At 49.9% G+C, this 18851-nt stretch overlaps 1 protein-coding gene across 5 annotated transcripts in view; it reads left to right on the top strand.

Moving 5' to 3' along the window:
* LOC127005592 (uncharacterized) overlaps positions 1 to 18851 on the top strand; it is a 182501-nt gene that overhangs the window by 65983 nt on the left and 97667 nt on the right. Inside the window, exons 1-2 of one of the 5 annotated variants that reach the window (XM_050874541.1) lie at positions 13824 to 14005; positions 15870 to 16601. In XM_050874541.1, coding sequence (XP_050730498.1) covers positions 13985 to 14005; positions 15870 to 16601 — 753 coding nt within the window. In that variant the 5' untranslated portion in view covers positions 13824 to 13984. Of the gene's footprint in view, positions 1 to 13819; positions 14006 to 15869; positions 16602 to 18851 lie in introns of those variants that run through there. The other 4 variants (XM_050874539.1, XM_050874540.1, XM_050874546.1 and 1 more) reach the window with 4 other exon arrangements.

Raw genomic sequence — 18851 nt, 5'->3', positions numbered from 1 at the left:
TTTGTGACGTCATGCCCTCTGATTGTATTCTTCCTCTAATGCTGGGTCCACACAGTCACGGTTTGTGGTCCACGGTTCCGGTATACATAAATCTTTTATGTTAGCCTTCACAATTTCTGCTAGTTAGCAGTAAGACGCTAACAGAAAGCGAAACTTGGCAACTGTTGGCTAGCAAACAGCTGTTTGTTAAGTTTCGGCTCAGGGGTGCCAACTGTATAATCTCGACAATCTCAAGTGTTTATATTCAGTAATCTGCTTATTTCAATGTCAATAATAATAAAAAAAAACTAAAAATATGTTCACCACCTGAGTCCTGTCATGAGTTTCCAAGGAATTACTGGCTGTAAAAGATATTTTCACCTCGTTTTTATCTTAGGTATTCTTTTGTCTCTCCTAAAACTTCAACTTTCTCTCGCGCTGCTACAGAAGAAAACGGGAAATAGTTTAGCATTCACTAACATATTATATCTATCCGCGAGGAACTATATCGTAATTTTCTTCGTAAATCCAACAAACACATCTATGTATCCGCGCAAGCCTTAATCTTCTATCATTCCCGATTAAAATGCTTTTTGGATGAAGAAAAATGGTCAACAAATAAGGGAGGAGTTACAATAAGAACATAAGCAATCCTGCTAACAGCTGTTTGCTAAGCGGTAAAAGTGCTTCATGCCGCTGTTACCCTAACAGTGCTGTTAAGGCCTTTACAAGCTTTGTGAATATCTGTTAGCGCTTAACAGAAAAATGTTAAGGCTAACAGGAATATGTTAATCTTAACAGCTGTTTGCTAGTGGTAACAAGTTTTATGAATATGGGCCCAGGTCAAGAATGTTGTTGCCCCTGGTCGGATCAGTTATAACCTGAATAAGGAATGTAGAGTTTGTGATGTCTAGGAGTAATTCTGCCTGAGACTTATCGGCAAGCGTGCTCCCAGTTAAAATTCCTTCAGGCCAATTTAAGAAGGGGAAGTTGCAATGAAATATAACTTGATATAGAAGTATAGTACAGGTAACTCTCGATTTACGCGAGTTTGGTTTACGCGTTTTTTTAATTAACGCGGGGTCCAAAATCCAAATAAATGTTTAATTTAGGCGTTTTTTTCACTTATACGCGATATTTATGGAGTGGCCACCAGATGTCTCACGCAACTGAACTCACACGTCCACACAGCTGAGCTCAGTTCTTCCCGCGCGCTACTTGAACAACAACACAGTACCTACGTACGTTGCCACGCTACTCAACAATAGGGGTGGGCAGGTACCGGTACTAACGGTACCAGCAATACGGTACGGTACTGGTACCAGACTGCTCGGTACCGGTACCAATACTAGCCAGCCCCTCATGGTGTCCCTCATTTCTTCCTCACACGAGAGAGGCTGAGAATGAGTGCCCGAGTGGATATCTCGGTTCTGGTGACACGCGGCATGCAGCTGTTTGTTGTGTGGGTGTGGTTGTGTGGTTTGTAAACAATGCAAATGGCGGCCGGGTTGGGATTGCGTGAAATAACTCCTCGTACAAGACTCATGATGTTCAGTTTCTGATATCATATTCACCCCATTATTCTCACTAATATTAATAATTAATAATGAACACATGGACATTTTTTTTCCAATATGATTTTTTATGTAGCTTGCACTGCTCCTTAGTCATACAATCTTAAGCCACCTGTGACATCAAGATCAAGATCATACAAATGGTGCCCGACGGAAAAACGGGATAACAGCAAGGCATGGACGATCTTCCACCGATTTAGTCTTTGTATAGTAGTTATTAGATCGCCCTGTATTCTATGGTAACATATTATAGGACAGCTACGGACTATGGTAATAATTCAGGAGATGTGGGCTCTCGAATTTCCAGGCACAAACTATTTTTTTCTAGGTAAAATGTGGTGCTTTTTCAAGTGGAGATAGTCTTTTTTTCCGGAAACTATTAGGAAAGGGGCTATTTCAATTTTCTTGATCAAGTCACAATCCTAATATTTCCGGAAAAAAACCATCTCCACATGAAAAAAACACCACAAATTACCCAGAAAAAAATAGTTTGTGCCTAACCTAACCTAACCTAACCTATCCTAACCTAACCTAACCTAACCTAACCTAACCTAACCTAACCTAACCTAACCTAACCTAACACTACTTACGTACTGCTTAACGGCAAACCAGCCCGAGGCCGTGGCACTGCTTCTGCGACAATCAGTCATGCGCGGTATGTGATAAAGGGAGGGTGTATGTCTCTCGGGGTCCAGGAATAATTTTTTTTTTATGTATTTTTATTTTTTATTTTTTATGGTTTCCGGAAGTGAACAGGGTCTACACTATATACTGATACAGAAATAATGCAGAAAACGTGAGTATTAACGGCGGTAGAGAGAGCCCATACCTCCTGAATATTATCCTAAAAACATCCCAAAGAAGAAAAAAATCATTAAAAATTTGTACATTCAGCGTATAACGCGCAGGGCTAAACTTTCAGGTATTTTTTATGTGAAAAAATGCGCGCTATACGCCGAAAATTACGGTATTTATTTTTCGACAGAAACCTACCTCTTGTTTGATTTACATTGTTTTTTAATTACGCGACCTCTTCAAGAACGCAACACTCGCGTAAATCGAGAGTTACCTGTAGTATATAATGTACTATATGTGTATGATTTATCATAGCATTATGTATGCATGGTACGAAATAAGGTACGATATCTTAGCGTACCGGTACAGTACGAGTGTGATTTACTGGTACGGTACTAAATTACAGTACTGTATTTTTTCTTTGGTACGAATTACGATAAATCAATCGTACCATAGCGTCCGTCGCTCCCCAGCTTACTATGGGTTGTTCCTTGAGGTTGATGGTATCCTCAGTCCAAGGTTTGGTAGTGTGGGGTCGTGGTTACCTTCGGAGGTCGTGGTGGGGGAGATTGCGAGACTGCACCGTAGGCTAGGAAGGCTGTATGCATTAATACAGGACATAGGCAGAATACAATTTATTGGTTTCTTTCCCAAGTTCCCTTCCCCCTAACAATAATCTTCACTCCCGATGGGAGTGTAGCATGTTTTGGTTAATACAAAATTAGAATTTAAATACACTGTTCAAAATATCCATCACAAAAAAAAAACCTACCTAATAGTATGACTGAGGCTATGGAGCTGGAGTCACAGGCGTAAGCCTCTTCCAGAAAAGTCGTCTATGGTTCTCTGGTTCTAACCATATCCTCACTAGACGAGGGAAGTGTAGCATGTTTTGTTTACAAACGTGAAAACCTTTCTTCTAATCCCTAACATTCTTATCGATAAATGCTACACACGAGAGATGAACACATGTCGGGATATATCACAGGGCTACCACCCGATTGGCTAGACACGCCGATTTCAACTTCCTGCACCAGTGTGCACACACACACAAAAAAAAAAAAAACTCATAAAAAAAATAGGAAGAAAAGAGTTTCGTATGAGGGAAAGATCAGACTGTTACAGCTAAAGGGGGGGGTGAGGTCACTGTTAGCCCCTCGTCCACACAGCGGGTGCCCCTTACCCGTTTGACACAATTTCCTCCCTCTGGTGGAGACCTGAGAGCTACACAATATGCTGTTGTGCCGTGCCTAAAAGGGGTGTTTTGGAGCCGTTTACCCCCATCACAAGCCTGTTGGTTTCGTGGGCGGCAGGGACTGGAGTGTCGCGCCCTTACCTTTGCTCATTTCAGGCACTCATGACTGAGGGCATGACCCTTGTTAACCACTGGCGTCTGGGTCCATTCCCGACTCTCAATTGGGCGGCTTCAAGATGGCGGGGCCCTCGCCTTCCCTACCCCTGGACACCGGCCTTCAGCTGTCTCTCGCCACCTGTGCCGCGCGGGAAGGTTAAGTCTAGAATGAATCACTAATGAACGTCGGCTAGGGCTATCTCTCACTCCCAGGCCGCCGTAATCTAGCGAGCTGTGAGCTTACCTGTGCCGTGCGGGAAGGTTAAGTCTAGAATGAATCTTGCCAGGTAGAGCGGTTGCCTGGTTACCTCTGCTTCTGACGTGGCCTTTCAGGTTCCAGCACTTTTCCTTCTCGCCTTTCAGCTTGGTACGTTAATGGCAAGAACAGATGAAGAGATAAGTAAAATGATAGATGTACTGGCTAACCTAAGAAATTACACAGGCCTCAGAATAGAGATAAGAGTAGTATTATAATATTTAATAATTTTGATACGAGGTATCAAAATTAGTAAATTGGGGGGCTCCCGTGGTAGAGTCCACAGATATATTGTTATGCTCCACTTGTCTACCCCTCACACAGGCAGACAGGTGCTCTCCCAATTACTTAAACTGGGCTCGCTATGGAAAACACAGTGCTCCCACGAGGCGGACAGCAGACACAAAGACACTCCGGCGGACACACTCGCACACACCCACAGAGCACACAGCGAGGCACAATTAAATACAGGGCGGACTTTCTTGGGGTTTACTAAGCAATAGCACGTTGTACAATCCTTATAGTCCAAGGGGGAGGCAGTCAAGGCACAAATCACAGGCGATTAAGTCCTAAGGCACAGAGCACAGGCGAGCGCGTCCTTTGTCTTCTCTCCGTCTCCACTCTTCCTCGCCGCATGGCGTCCCTCTCCAGCCGCCCCTCAACGGGGCCGCAGGGAACCCTCATTACGTCACGTGGCGCCAATTACAATTTAAACTAAGCTAAGCCTTGGCGTAACACTACCCCCCCCTTAAGCGCAGGCGACCCGCCTCGCCAACTTAACAAAACAAATAAAACATAACTGGGGAACTAAACAAATCATTCTGTATCAAAATCTGTAAGCCATCCTGGCCTCCTCCTCTCACGTCTTGGTCGTCGCGGTGGAGGTGAGGGCGAGGAGAGGCAGGCTGGTCCAGGTCACCAGCAGAGCCGGCCTCCAGGTCGGCGTCTCCACCTGCCTCCTCCTCCACATCATCCGCGACCTCGAAGTCCACCGGGTCAAGTTCTGCCCGGTCCTCCTCGTCACTACTGGGGTAGTCAGGGTCCTCCTCAGCGCCAGTACCCCAGGAGTAACGGCCCGGCCCATGGTAGCGCCAGAGCCGGTCAACGTGGACGACAGAGGAGCGTTTGCGGCCCCTCCTGATGCGGTAGGTGACAGCGGACAGGACTGCAATCACCGTGTAGGGCCCCTCCAGGGACTCTGCAGCTTCGGTGATAACCCTTTCTTCCGGCGAGGGTTATGCAGCCACACTCTGTCACCCACCGCATACTTCACGTCCGCATGCGGCGATCGTAGTAGTCCTTCATCGCCTGGCCTGCCACTCTGAGCTTGCCGCGCACCTGGTGATGGACCTCGACCAGGTTCTCCTGCAGCGCGGCAGCGAAGCCAGAGGTGACAGTCGGCAGGCCCACGTCCGGCGGCCGCCCGTCGCCAGATCCACGGGGAGTCTGAGCTCGCGGCCAAACATAAGACGTGCGGGTGTATAGTCAGTGGCCTCGTGCACAGCGGACCGGTACGCCATCAGCATTGCGGGCAACTTGACGTCCCAGTCCTCCTGGTTTGCCCCGCAATACTTGGCCAACTGCTGTGCGAGTGTCCGGTTGAACCGCTCCACCATCCCGTCCGACTGCGGGTGGAGTGGCGTCGTTCAGGTCTTCCGCACTCCCAGCAAGTCGCAGCACTCACGGAACACACGGGACTCGAACTCACGGCCCTGGTCTGAGTGCAGTTCTGACGGCACACCGAACCGGGTGAAGCACTCGTTTACTAGGACACTCGCCACTGTTTCAGCCTCGTGGTTCGGGAGCGCATACGCCTCAGGCCACTTCGTGAAGTAGTCCATCACGACGCATACGAAACGATTGCCCCGGGGCGTCATGGGCAGCAGGCCAGCAATATCTACAGCAACCCGCTCCATTGGCGCCCCACGCTGGACAACGGCAGCGGAGCCCGAGTGCGGCGTGTGGGGCCCTATTGCGCACGTCCAACGTCACAGGCCCGACACCACTCGGAAACGTCGTTCCGCATACCGACCCAGTAGAAGCGCTGGCGGAGACGTTTAAGGTTCTTTTCTCGCCCAAGTGGCCACTAGTAACACCGGCGTGCAACTCCCGTAACACCTCAGCACGCTTTGCACGGGGTACCACCACTACCCAGGCGTCTCTGCCCTCCGCCTAACACCTCCCAGCGCTTTACTAGCACTCCCCACCGGTCCAACCGCAGCGTCTCCCACTGGTCGACGAGGCACTTAGTGGCAGGACTCTCCGCCGACACTTCCTCCCACCGGGGTCGCTCCCCGCTGGCCCTGAGCCAACGCACTACAGGAGCAAGAGCGGGGTCTGCGCTCTGTGCCTCACGCCACCGGTCGTTGCCTTCAGTGGCGTTGGCAGGCACTGTTAAGCGTCGGCAAACAGGGTCAGGGTCCCGACGCGCCTGGTGTGAGTAGCTTGCCTCACACGGGCTCTGACTCACGGCGTCAGGTCCTTCAGGGACGGAATGTGAGCTACCTGCCTCACACGGGCGTCGAGTCACAGGGTCGGGGTCCTTGCTAGCACAGTGAGAGCAACCTGCCTCACACGGGCGCCGGCTCAAACTATCGGCGTTGCTGTGCACACGACCCGGGCGGTGAACAATCCGGTAGTTGAACTGCTCGAGCCTTCCCAACCACCTCGCCAGCTGACCCTCCGGCGCCTTCAGTGTTTTCAACCACTGCAGGGCAGCGTGGTCGGTCCGGACGGTGAACTCAGCGCCGTAGAGGTACGGCTGGAAGTGCTCGAGACTTATTACTACTGCCAGCAGCTCCTTCCTGGTCACGCAGTAGTTGCGTTCAGGCCTACTGAACTTGGCGCTGTAGTAGGCCACCACGTGCTCCCTTCCATCCTTCACCTGCGACAAGACAGCCCCGATGCCCTCCGCACTGGCGTCGGTGTCAAGCAGGTAAGGGAGCTTCGGGTTGGGGTACGGCAGGACCGGCGCCTCCACTAGGGCCCTCTTCAGGCCGTCGAACGCAGCCTGGCACGCCTCGTCCCACTCGAAAGGCACTCCTTTACGAGTGAGGCGGTGTAGGGCGCCGCGATGGTGGCGAAGTCCTGCACGAAGCGACGGTAGTAGGTGCACAGACCCAAGTAGCTCCTGACCTCAGCTACGTTAGTGGGCCGAGGCCAGTCTGCTACTGCTGCCACTTTCTGCGGGTCTGTGCGCACGCCGTCCTTGCTGACGACATGCCCCAGGAACGGCACCTCGTACTGGAAGAGGAGCACTTCTTGGGGCTGAGCTTGAGGTTAGCCTTCCTCAGGCGTTGCAGGACCTCCTCCAGCCTCCCCAGCTCCTCCTCGAAGGTGCCTCCGTAGACGATGACGTCGTCGAGGTAGATGAGGCCGTCCTCCACTGCAGGCCGTCCAGCACCCGCTCCATCAGACGTTCAAAACAGCCAGGGGCGTTGCAGAGGCCGAAGGGCATGACATTAAACTGCCACAAGCCCTGCCCGAAGGAAAAGGCTGTCTTCGGCTTGTCCTCTTCGGCCATCTCCACCTGGTGGTAGCCCGACTTCAGGTCGAGCGTGGAGAACCACCTCGCCCCTACCAGCGCGTCCAAGGTGTCGTCGATCCTCGGCAGGGGGTAGGAATCCTTCACAGTCACGTCATTCAGTGCCCGGTAGTCCACACAGAAGCGTTGTGTGCCGTCCTTCTTTTTAACCAGGACTACCGCTGAAGACCACGGACTGTCGGACTTCTCGATCACCCCCTGATTTGCCAGGTCGTTGACGGTGCGCTGCATCTCCTCTCGTCGGGCAGGTGCGATACGTCGAGGGGGACACTTGATGGGCGCGCTGGTTCCAGTGTTGATGCTGTGTTTCACCAGCGACGTGCGGCCCAAGTCCAAGTCGCCCCGGCTGAACACGTCTGAGTACTGCGTCAAGGTGTGGCGCACCCTCTCCGCCTGCGACTCCGTCAGGTTAGCGGAGCCCCTGAGCGCCAGGTCTTCAAGGAAGTCAGGCAGCACTCCTCCGCAGGCGTAGACGCACTCTTCGACGGCTGTTCAGCTCGCTCCACCTCTTCACATGTGCCTGGTCTGGCACCAGCGGGTAGTCGCCGAGCCTCGTCAGAGAAGTTAGCAACGAGTACTGTCACTAACTCCTCCCCCGCTCCCACGAGGCTCCTCCCGACTGCCACACCGTCAGTCAGGTGCAGGTTTTCTGAGGGTTCTACTATGCCTTCCGCGTCGTGCATCACCCTCGACAGTCGACACTGGACTCGTCGCTCCGTCCTGGGGGCAAGGTGCAGTCGCTCGGCCGTCACTACCTCGGCACAACCGACTTCCGGAAGCCAGGGCACCTCTTGTCCGTGCACCTCATCCGCTTCCGTCCAAAGTCGATGCGCCAGTCTGCACCAGGTAGTCAAAACCGAGCAAGCCCTCTTCATCCAGGTCGGCGGCGTACACTGGCAGCCGCTCTTCTGCGCCGCCCACGCCGACACGAGCCACTACAGGCCCCTGGAGTGCCACGCAATGCCCCGTCACGCCGCACAATCTCTGCGGGGCGTCTGGGAGCCGCTCAGCGTCCAGCAACTCGGGGCGCACCAGGGTCTTTCAGCCCCGGTGTCGACTGTCAGGCGGCAAGACTTACCGTCTACGTTGCCCTCCACCTGCACCGAACTAGTGGTATGGCGGCATCTTACACAGGGGGCGTGTCGACCTTGGCAGGCTGGGTAGTCGCCCCCTTGTCCAGCCCGCTGCTGTTTCCCGCCTGCGCCACTTGCTTCGGCTTGGGGCAGGCGCTGGAGCGGTGATCAGACTTGCCGCAGTCCTTGCAGCAAGTCTGGAAGCCCCAGACTTCGGCCGGTCGAGGGAACGCGTCTTTCGCCCCCTCGGACACCGGTCGCGTCTGTGGCCCTTCTCACCGCAGCCCCAGCAACGGCCACCAAACTCGGGGCTCGTCTCCCTCGACGCCGCCTTACGCTCGAACTTCGCCTTCCGGCCTCGCACGTCGTTCCGAGGCTTGGCGTAGTCAGCGAGGCGGCTTGACGTCTTGAGAAACGCCTCGAACTCCATGGCCCTCGCCAAAGCCACCTGCAGGTCACCAGGGTGGGCTTGCTTTACGTAGATCTGCAGCTGGTGGTCCTGCAGAGCATCTACGAAGGCGTCACGGGCGAGGACGGTCGTCATGTCTTCACCAGCAGCCGGATAAGCCCGCCTCACAAGGGCCTCCACATCTTGCGCCAGTTGTGACAGCGTCTCGCCCTTCTGCCTCGCCCTCTTCTTCAGCTGAGCCCTGTACACCTCAGCCTGGTGACTGTGCCCAAAGCGGCGCTGCAAGGCTTCCGACAGGCTGGTAAAAGAAGCTTGCTTGGTGGCTGGAAGGTGGCTGAGAATCTCGAGTGCCGGGCCCCGCAGCGCCGTTGCCAGCTGCAGCGCCTTTTCTTCCTCAGTCCACCCTTGAGCTGTTGCGAGCATGACGAACTGAGCAACGTAGGCCTCCCAAGCTACCTTGCCGTCATACTCAGCCGGCTTACGCCTGCGGTGGTCGTGAGAAGGAAACGAACGAGCAGGGTAGAAGGCAGGCACTCGGGGCAAGAAAGGAGGCAGGGTAGGGTTTAGGTGAGGAGGCGAGGGTGGCGGGCTGTTTGGCAACAGTGGCGGGGCTGCCGCTCGCGCCCCGCAGCCCACGCCAGCCGCTGAACCCCGACCGTGACACCCGGCCGGACACGCCAGGCCCGGATGCTCAGAGAATGCTCTGCGTGTCCTCAGCGAGGCTTGACACTGCCCCCAATCACACAAAGGCTCACTCTGCACTTCCTCTGGTGAAGCTCACACGGCAGCCTGCCTCGCATCAAACCTTACCTCCTGCACCTCTCCTCTCCGTGCCTCGCGGCCCCTCTGTAGCTCACCCCGGACCTCCTCGCAGGCCTGATCGGTATACTGCCGTGCCTCCTGCCGCACAGAAGCCAACGTTGCTTGGAGTGCCTCCTCAAGCCTGCTGGCCTGTGCCTCAGGCGCTCGGCCTGCTCACGGGCCTGCTCCTCAAGCCTGCTGGCCTGTGCCTCAGGCGCTCGGCCTGCTCACGGGCCTGCTCCTCAAGCCTGCTGGCCTGTGCCTCAGGCGCTCGGCCTGCTGTGCCTGCTTTGACCTTGAAGCGTTATTTCTTGCCTCAAGCCAGCCAACATTGAGGCAATTAACTCCAGCTGGCCAGGCTTAGCGTCTTCATCAGCCTCAAGGTCACCACTACCCCCACCACTCGCTCCGCCAGCCGCACCGTGCTCGCCAGGCTCCATTGTGCCCAGGCGTCACTCTTTGTCTGCCCGTCCACTCACAGCACAATTTCCACCCCGCTCCTGACACCACTGTTATACTCCACTTGTCTACCCCTCACACAGGCAGACAGGTGCTCTCCCAATTACTTAAACTGGGCTCGCTATGGAAAACACAGTGCTCCCACGAGGCGGACAGCAGACACAAAGACACTCCGGCGGACACACTCGCACACACCCACAGAGCACACAGCGAGGCACAATTAAATACAGGGCGGACTTTCTTGGGGTTTACTAAGCAATAGCACGTTGTACAATCCTTATAGTCCAAGGGGGAGGCAGTCAAGGCACAAATCACAGGCGATTAAGTCCTAAGGCACAGAGCACAGGCGAGCGCGTCCTTTGTCTTCTCTCCGTCTCCACTCTTCCTCGCCGCATGGCGTCCCTCTCCAGCCCGCCCCCTCAACGGGGCCGCAGGGAACCCTCATTACGTCACGTGGCGCCAATTACAATTTAAACTAAGCTAAGCCTTGGCGTAACAATATATTAGCTTCGCTAGATTGGACATCACGTGACCGCGGGCGAGATTCACAGGCGCCATTTTGAAAGGTTGCGCCAGTCATCAGCTGTATGGGGAAAGCATGGGGAAAACGCGGAAAGAAGAAACAAAAGGCACCCAGTGCTTTGTAATTAACTGCAAGAACTACAAAAATAAAGTTACGAAGAGTAGAGGAATCTCATTTCATAAGTAAGTCAATTTTGGTCACAGTTTTATATGATAATACCCGAAAATCGAGTGTAAAACAGAGAACACTCCCACTCCCAGCCCTTTGTTCAGAGAGTTTGTGGAATGTTGATCTCTCTGATAGGGTGAAGTAGGTGGATAATAAGATTTGCTGTTATATTCTTTCTGCTGTGAGTACTTAATAACCACTCTGGAGTGCATATAATGGTCTTGTAGGACCAATGTAATACTAAAAATCGATACGGAAATGTGTTTGGATACGATAGGTTAAGACAGGTTAGACTAGGTTAGATCAGGTTAGGTTAGGATTGGTTAGTTTAGGTTAGGATAGACTGGTTTAGGTAAGAATTGGATAGTTTAGGATATATTAGGATTGGTTATGTTAGAGTAGATTTGGTTAGATTGGTAGACCTAATGGTCAGCCACTGGAGAGACCTATCCAGTATGAAGTATGTAAACCCAAAGATCAGCCTGGTGCGACTGCAGTATCTTGTATTACGAGTTGTTGACCCTGATGTCCTGTGTTTGCACTCGCATGTTATGGATACAGCACAAGGAATAGACAACCACAGTTATATGACTTGGTCCGTTTGCTGGTCAAGATCTACTTCAATGTGAGGTACTATCATGTGGCTAGGCTACACACACAAAAGTTCCAGGCCAGGAGTGTGCGACAGAAACTAAACAAGTTGGTGTTGTTTAAGGGACAGTAAAATGTGTGAGGGCAAGTCAAGCAATGGGAATGAATATTATATTATTTTATACCTGCCTAAATTTTTGGTGACCACCTCTTTTTTATGTAGCCTAAAATATGTAAAATAAAGTATACAATTACAAAACAGTCGTTGTCTTTGAAAGCCTACACATACAGTAGGCCTACAGTCTATCCTCATAATATAATTTAAAAAAATCAAATTGAGCAAAATAGAAAAAATGAGCCATTCACAAGAGTTTCTTTGGAACTCCTTACCCTGGCCTTCATATTCACACCCTGCATATGTGCATATGTCCAAATGATAGTTGCCATTTGTTAGATATCCAGATAGAACTCTCTTTCCTGATTGTGTCGGTTTTTACATTTTTGAAATCGGACCAGAATTAAGGTTTTGGGAGCTGTTTTTAGTGCGCTCCTTACCATGTTTGCATGTTAATATTCTGGTGGTCAAAATGGCGCAAAGCCCGCTCGCGGCGCGCAATGTAAACAAAATAGGCGTGTCCAATCTAGGTAATACAGATCTGTGGTAGAGTCTCTGCCTTGCGCTTCGGCGGGTTGCTGGGGCGTGGGTTCGAGACCTATCAGTTACCATGGGGGTGGAAAGGTGGGCTCTTTCCGACACCCTCAGCCCCGTTGTTGGGCCTCCTCCTTGAAAGAATTGGGTATCTCTCTACCAGCCGTCTGGGGGGTTGCGCGGCATGCACCTCCTTCCTCCATTGGGGTACATTGGGGTACTCCCAACGAAATACCAAAAAAAAAAAAAAAAAAAAAAAAAAAAGTTAGTAAAGACATTAAATATTTAGGAGTAACAGTGAGTAATAAGAAAAATTGCTTCAAAATTCAAAAAGAGCATTCTATACAAAAAGCTAAGAAACTTGCCAATTGAACATATCCAGTCCTTGCACAGAGCTGTAACAAAATTCTTATCGGGAAAACTTACTGGAAGAGTATTGTCTTACCAACAATTTTATATGCATCTAGTATTTTAGCCTATACTAAAGATGAAATTCAAAAGTTACGGAGGATTGAAAATTCCGTGTATAGGGCAATCCTGGGAGAACCAAGCTATATATGCTCAAGTTCCAGTCTTGAGAGGAGAGATTGTGTAGTGACACGACTAGCCTGATGGGTGAGCCTCCCATAACTCCCTCTGCCAAGGGGGGTACCTCTTTGGCCGACTGGATAAGGAGTACGTGGCTCTCCCGTTACGCTGGTCGCGGGTTCGATCCCCGGCGCCGGCAAACCTTTCCTTGTCCGGATTAATTTCTCGTGTGTTTCGTTACGCGCGATGGTCGTGTGGGAGTGAAGAAAAGAGAAAAATTCTGGCATTTCAATTGGGTCAAGCGCCATGGAGACTAGAATAAGGCAAAACCAGCTAAATTATTTGAAATATATAGAAGAAAATGAAAGAAATGAACTGATGAGGAGGATCATAGAGGAAAAGGCAACAACAAGGAATGATTATTGGTTTAAGTCAACTAAGCAATTTATGAAAGACATTAATTTAAATTACTCTGACCTAAGAGTAATTAAGAAAGAAAAATTAAAGAATAAGATTATAGACTGGGATAGTAAGAGATGGCAGCAGGAAGTAACAGAAAACTCAAGTTTATCAATATACAAAAATTTGGAAGACAGAAATGTCTGAAGAGAAAATATACGACAATAGACCATCGTCACAAATATTATTTAAAGCAAGAACAAATAATCTAAGACTAAATGATAGAAATAGACACACTAACGGAGACACTAAATGCATCTTTTGTGACTGGAATGTAGAGGATTTAATGCATTTTCTGTTGTGGTGCCCAGGATATACAGAAATAAGAAAGAAGACAATTTTACTGCAAAGACCATACATAGAAAATGAAGAAAATATCATAAGACAATTACTCTTCAACGAGCTAAAGATACAAGAATCCAAGGAAATAGTGTATGAGATGTGGAAGAAAAGAGAAAGCCAACGAAAGAACATAATGGAAGCAGCAGCAAAATCACACTCTGTCCTGCCTGGGGGTTGGGATGGCATGTTCCTCCCTTCTCCCTTGTTGTTTACCTGCAACAATAAACTATCAATCAATCAATCAGAAGACTTTGAACAGCATCAGGGAGGGCCGACACAAAGGCCAAGCTTCCCGACTTACACCTGACCTGACCTGTGATATCAAGATCAAGACCGCGCTCCCTGAATCACCCTTGTTGGCTCTTTCTAAAACCCGCACTCTGGTCAGCACAGCAGTGACGTGACCTCCAGTGAGCCGTGCATCCCTGCAGAAGGCGCCACAGGACACCACCGCGGCGAGGAACCATCACAGCCACCAGCGGCATGGAGGCTGCAGTGAAGGGGGTGAGCTTACTCTAAACTTGCACGGGAGGCTTTTCCAACAGGCGACCTGAGGCGCCGATACGTTTAAACACGCGGGCTTGAGGTCCATACTGTTGAAGTGAGGAGGCTTGGTCCATCTGTTGGTGCAGGCTCTCGCCTAGTAGTAGGTTGTCGGGGTTTGCATGGGTGGTTTCCTGCTGAGCCTGGCGGTAGTGTTGCAAGGCTTGTGTGCCGTGAAGGGGAAAAACAGTCATGGCAACAACCCGACGTGGCTCCTCTCTGGCCTTGGACAACAAGACGCTTGATAGTACGAGTGTGCGTACGTGAGTCCTGCGCCAAAAGTGTGTGCAGGGAAGCGGTAATTATTGAGAATCACTACGCGCCTCCAAAATACGATATTACGCCTCCATATTATACTTAAGGGACAAAATACATGTCACTTAACCATAATATGAAGGCGGAAAAACTTAAAAGTAAAGAGAAAGTGGTAAAGGTAGTGATAAGGCATATACATACATTTGTTTTGGTGACGGCGGCAGCCATTGGGAGTTGAGCAGTGTTGCCAACGATCCAATGCTTGGTTAGCGATTAGCCCACGCATGTGAGACCAGGTCCACCACGCGTGGTTATTTTAAAAATTTTTTTAGAACACGCACCTTTACCCAAAGGGTTTTGTGAAGGTTTGGGCCGCGTATAGTATTAGGTAAAGGTGCGTGTTCTAAAAAAATAAAATAATAATGATAATAACCACGCGTGGTGGACCTGGTCTCACATGCTTGGGCTAATCGCTAACTAAACATACCATCACTAACCTAGCATACCATCGCTAACCGGATCGTTGGCAACACTGCTCACCTCCCAATACTGCAAGAGCAAGAGCTACTGCCGCCACCAAAACACAAATGCACGTATGTTTAATATGCCATTTCACTACCTTTACCACTTTTTCTTTACTTCTAAAGTTTTTCTGCCTTCATATTATGGTTAAGGGACATGTATTTTGTCCCTTATGTATAATATGGAGGTGTAACGTCGTATTTTGGAGGCGCGTAGTGAATCTCCACAATTACCGCCAAAAGTGTGTACAGTTAAGTGGTAATTATAAGGAGCCTCTGCACGCCTTCATCTTTAGTCCTCCGAGAATGCCTCCCTCACTAAGGGCTCATGGATATAATTGCTTTACTCTAATTTTACTGACATGTCATACACACTGCAGGTAAACATTTCCTCTTTTGCCATTTCCCAATTTTAATGATATTTTCTTCCCTTGCCCCTCCCAAAAGTGGGGAGGGCTGTGAAGATCAGTGTAATTGTGAAATTAAATAGTGAACTAAAGAAGAAAACTAAGTAAATAGAACTTAACCTAACCAAATGAAAGTAACCTAAGCTAACTTACCGGTAATCCAAGAATGATGGTCAAGACTGTCATTATTGCATTATGGTTATTACTAATTTGCACAATAAATGATGCCTCAGAATACTTAAACTAAAACTTTCATATAGACGAAAACCACCACGATTTTTCAAATTTGTTTTTTGTTATCTCGAATCAAAGAAAAAATAGTCAATACCTATTTTTAAGCTGGTGCTTGGTCTTGACTCGGGAGGTGGCCAGTCCATTTGGCAGTGACCACAACCTTCATGACAGTTACTCCCTTAGTACTCCCTCTGGTCAAACCTGAAAACACAGATAAGTGCAGGAGCTGGCAGTGCTGAGAGGGAGAACACTTCAGGAGTCCACCCACTCTAGCACACACTACCCAAGCTTTCTCCAAATATTCTCTTACACTCTCAGATGACAGCCTGTAACATCACTGTGTGGCTGTGAGCTGTCTCCAGTATGTTCCTGCCATATTCCCTCCCTCACACTGCCTCTCCGTTTCAGGGCGACAACCCCAAGGAATGTCCCGTGTGCCTGACAGACTTTGATGACACAGTGCAGCGGCCGCGCACTCTGCCCTGTGGCCACACCGTCTGCACACCGTGCATAGGTAAGCTGGAGGAGGAGAGCCGTGTTACCTGCCCACAGTGCCGTGTTAGCCATGATGTGCCTGAGGGTGGAGAATTCCCTGTCTCCTATATTGCTGAGGCCCTTATAAGAATGATGAAAGATGCCAAGGTGACTGCAGCAGCCTCACTGCCACCCAGTGCCAGGAAAGGGAAAGGAGCAGCAAGGGCAGCTGGCAAGAAGAAAGTGCCGGGTCTCTCCAAGAAAATGTGTTCCTTTCTGGAGGAACAGGAGGCCACAGTTATGGACGCCATTGCTACCTGCCGGGAGGTTGAGTCACAGCTGCACCAGTACAAGAGGACCCTGACAGGCTGGGGCGAGCAGCAGCAGCAGCTGGAGAGCAGGCTCCAGGGACTGGTGGACCAGAGCAAGAGTGCCAGGGAGATTGTGGAGCTGGAAAAGTCCCGAGTGACAGCCACGGAGGGGAAGGTGAAGAAGGGGAGGCAGGAGTTGCAGGCTGTGCTGGAGACATTACGTGCCCCAGCAACAGATCAAGAAGCAGGCTTGGCGGTGGCTGAAACAGTGCGTTGCCTTGGCGAGACGGAACAGGTGGTGGAGGAGTGCCAAGAGGGTTTCCCTGATGCCAGTGCTGTTGCTGCTGTTTGTAAGGTGAGTGCCAATGCTGCACCTGTGCCTTGGGCACTCAGCCACGAGACTAAACACAGCAGGCAACACACAGGGGGTATACACTGGGGTATACACAAGGGGGCATACACAAGGTTACACACTGGGGGCATACACAAGGGTACACTTAGGGGGCTTACACAAGGGTACACAGGGGGGCATACACAAGGGTACACACAGAGGGGGCATACACAAGGGTACACACAAGGGTACACACAGGGGGGCATACACAAGGAGACACACAGGGGACATATGCAAGGGTACACACAGGGGGAATACACAAGGGTACACATGGGGGCATAGACAAGGATAGCCCGGTAGCTCAGTGGATAGAGCGTCTGCCTCACAACCAGAAGGACCGGGGTTTGATTCCCTGGCCGGGTAAAGATAAGTTGGGTTTATTTTCTTTCACCTGTAGCCCCTGTTCACCTAGCAGTGAGTAGGTACGTGACGTCATGCAAGGAGTTGTGACCTCGTTGTCGCGGTGTGTTGTGTGTGAGTGGTCTCACGGCCATAGTGTTAGTCTTCCCAATTCCCTACCCGTCCCCATCCCTATATGCGGGACTGGGGTATGGACAAGCCGCCCCGTCACCTTCCCATCCCCGGGACAGATATGAAGGACCAATCCGCACATCTTAATAATGTTGGCAGCACTTTCAAACCAATAATTACAGAAAACAAAATAAATAATGGATTTTTTACACACCATTGTATTCCTATACGTTATATATCATAAAACAAAACAATAGCGTTGTTGATCTACAAGTAAATAACAAGTAATGCAGGTAAGTTAATTTATGAGACAGGTTGGTATCCATGACTCGTCACACGCACCCAGGCAGTCACACTGGGGTTGCCAGGTCATGTCATTTATGGCTTTTTTTTTTATTTTATTTATTTTTTTTTTTTTTACGTCTTACGCCTATGGTGCCGGTAGGCTTGCTTAAGGGGCCTGGATGGTAGTCGGCCCCAGCCCGTATTGGTGCAGTCAAGTGTTTATAGTGGCGCCCTCTTCTCTTGGCTCATGCTGACCCCCGGAACTCATTCTTGATTCACTTGGACGGTTTCCTCTAGAGTCCGGGTCGATGGGTGGTCTTCAGGACAGCATGTGGGTAGTTTTAAGCCACTCGGCGGTTACTGAAAAATCCGAGGTGGTAGCGTGGGGATTTGAACTCGCGTCGTCCATCACGTGATGAATGTGGGCCCAGCACGCTACCACTGAGCCACTGCCTACCCTATCAATCAAGGTGGTCACCAAGAAATGCTATTTTTTATGGTATATGTTAAGTATTCCCATAATAATGCCATATTTAGTCATCAATCTACCGTCTTTTGCCATTCTTGGGGACAATTATAAATGAACTTTCAGGAATAACTGTCCATTTACAATCAAATGGAAACACCAGGGTCTTTACAAACTAAAAAATACATAGTAACTTTAGCAAAGTTTGCGATATAATATCAGTCATACAAATATTCTGATACTTTTCAATATATGTCCTTCCATAATAACAAATAGAACACTATTTACTCATGAAATATACGAAGTTGAAGATGTCCTGCACTCTACCCTGCGGAGTCAACACTTTTCCCACCTTCACGGGGTAGCGTAGAGCAACCCCAACCACATGAGGACGCTTTACGCTACGGTTTATGGCCACGGGTAAGGGATGGGAATGGAGAAGTCTAACACTATGGCCGTCAGTCCTACCCAAAGATCGGTACTACGAGCCCTGTGCTCTTCCGTAGGGGAACGGCTGGCTGTCTCAAGAGGGACCTGCAGCAGACCAAGAGGTGAATTACACAGGGGGGCATACACAAGGGTGCACACAGGGGGGCATACACAAGGATACACACAAAGGAAGAACAAACAACAGCAGACCTGATGGTCCTTACAAGTCTGTTTGTAACAAGCTACACTAACTTAACTATCTAATCAATGGTGGAAGATGAAGGACAGCAAAGGCGAAGGCTCCTCCCCACCCTCCCATCCCTGAAGCCAAAGCTGGCAGGAAAGGAAAAAGAACCATGCAGCATGAAAAAACTGCATGGAAATTATGTAGGAAAGAGGAAAGAACTACCATTACTGCTACCACTAACCGGGCAATAAAAATGGACAGGGACACCAGTATTTGAAAAAACTGAACGTTATTACGACAATGAGTAATATCTTAGTTGCTGGTTGGATTCAAAATACTTGTCTATTCTGTTCTTGAAGGCCGTAACTGTTGTACT

Source organism: Eriocheir sinensis, chromosome 30, assembly GCF_024679095.1.
Source record: "Eriocheir sinensis breed Jianghai 21 chromosome 30, ASM2467909v1, whole genome shotgun sequence".
Lineage (NCBI taxonomy): Eukaryota > Metazoa > Arthropoda > Malacostraca > Decapoda > Varunidae > Eriocheir > Eriocheir sinensis.
This window is presented reverse-complemented; position numbering and strand designations above follow the sequence as displayed.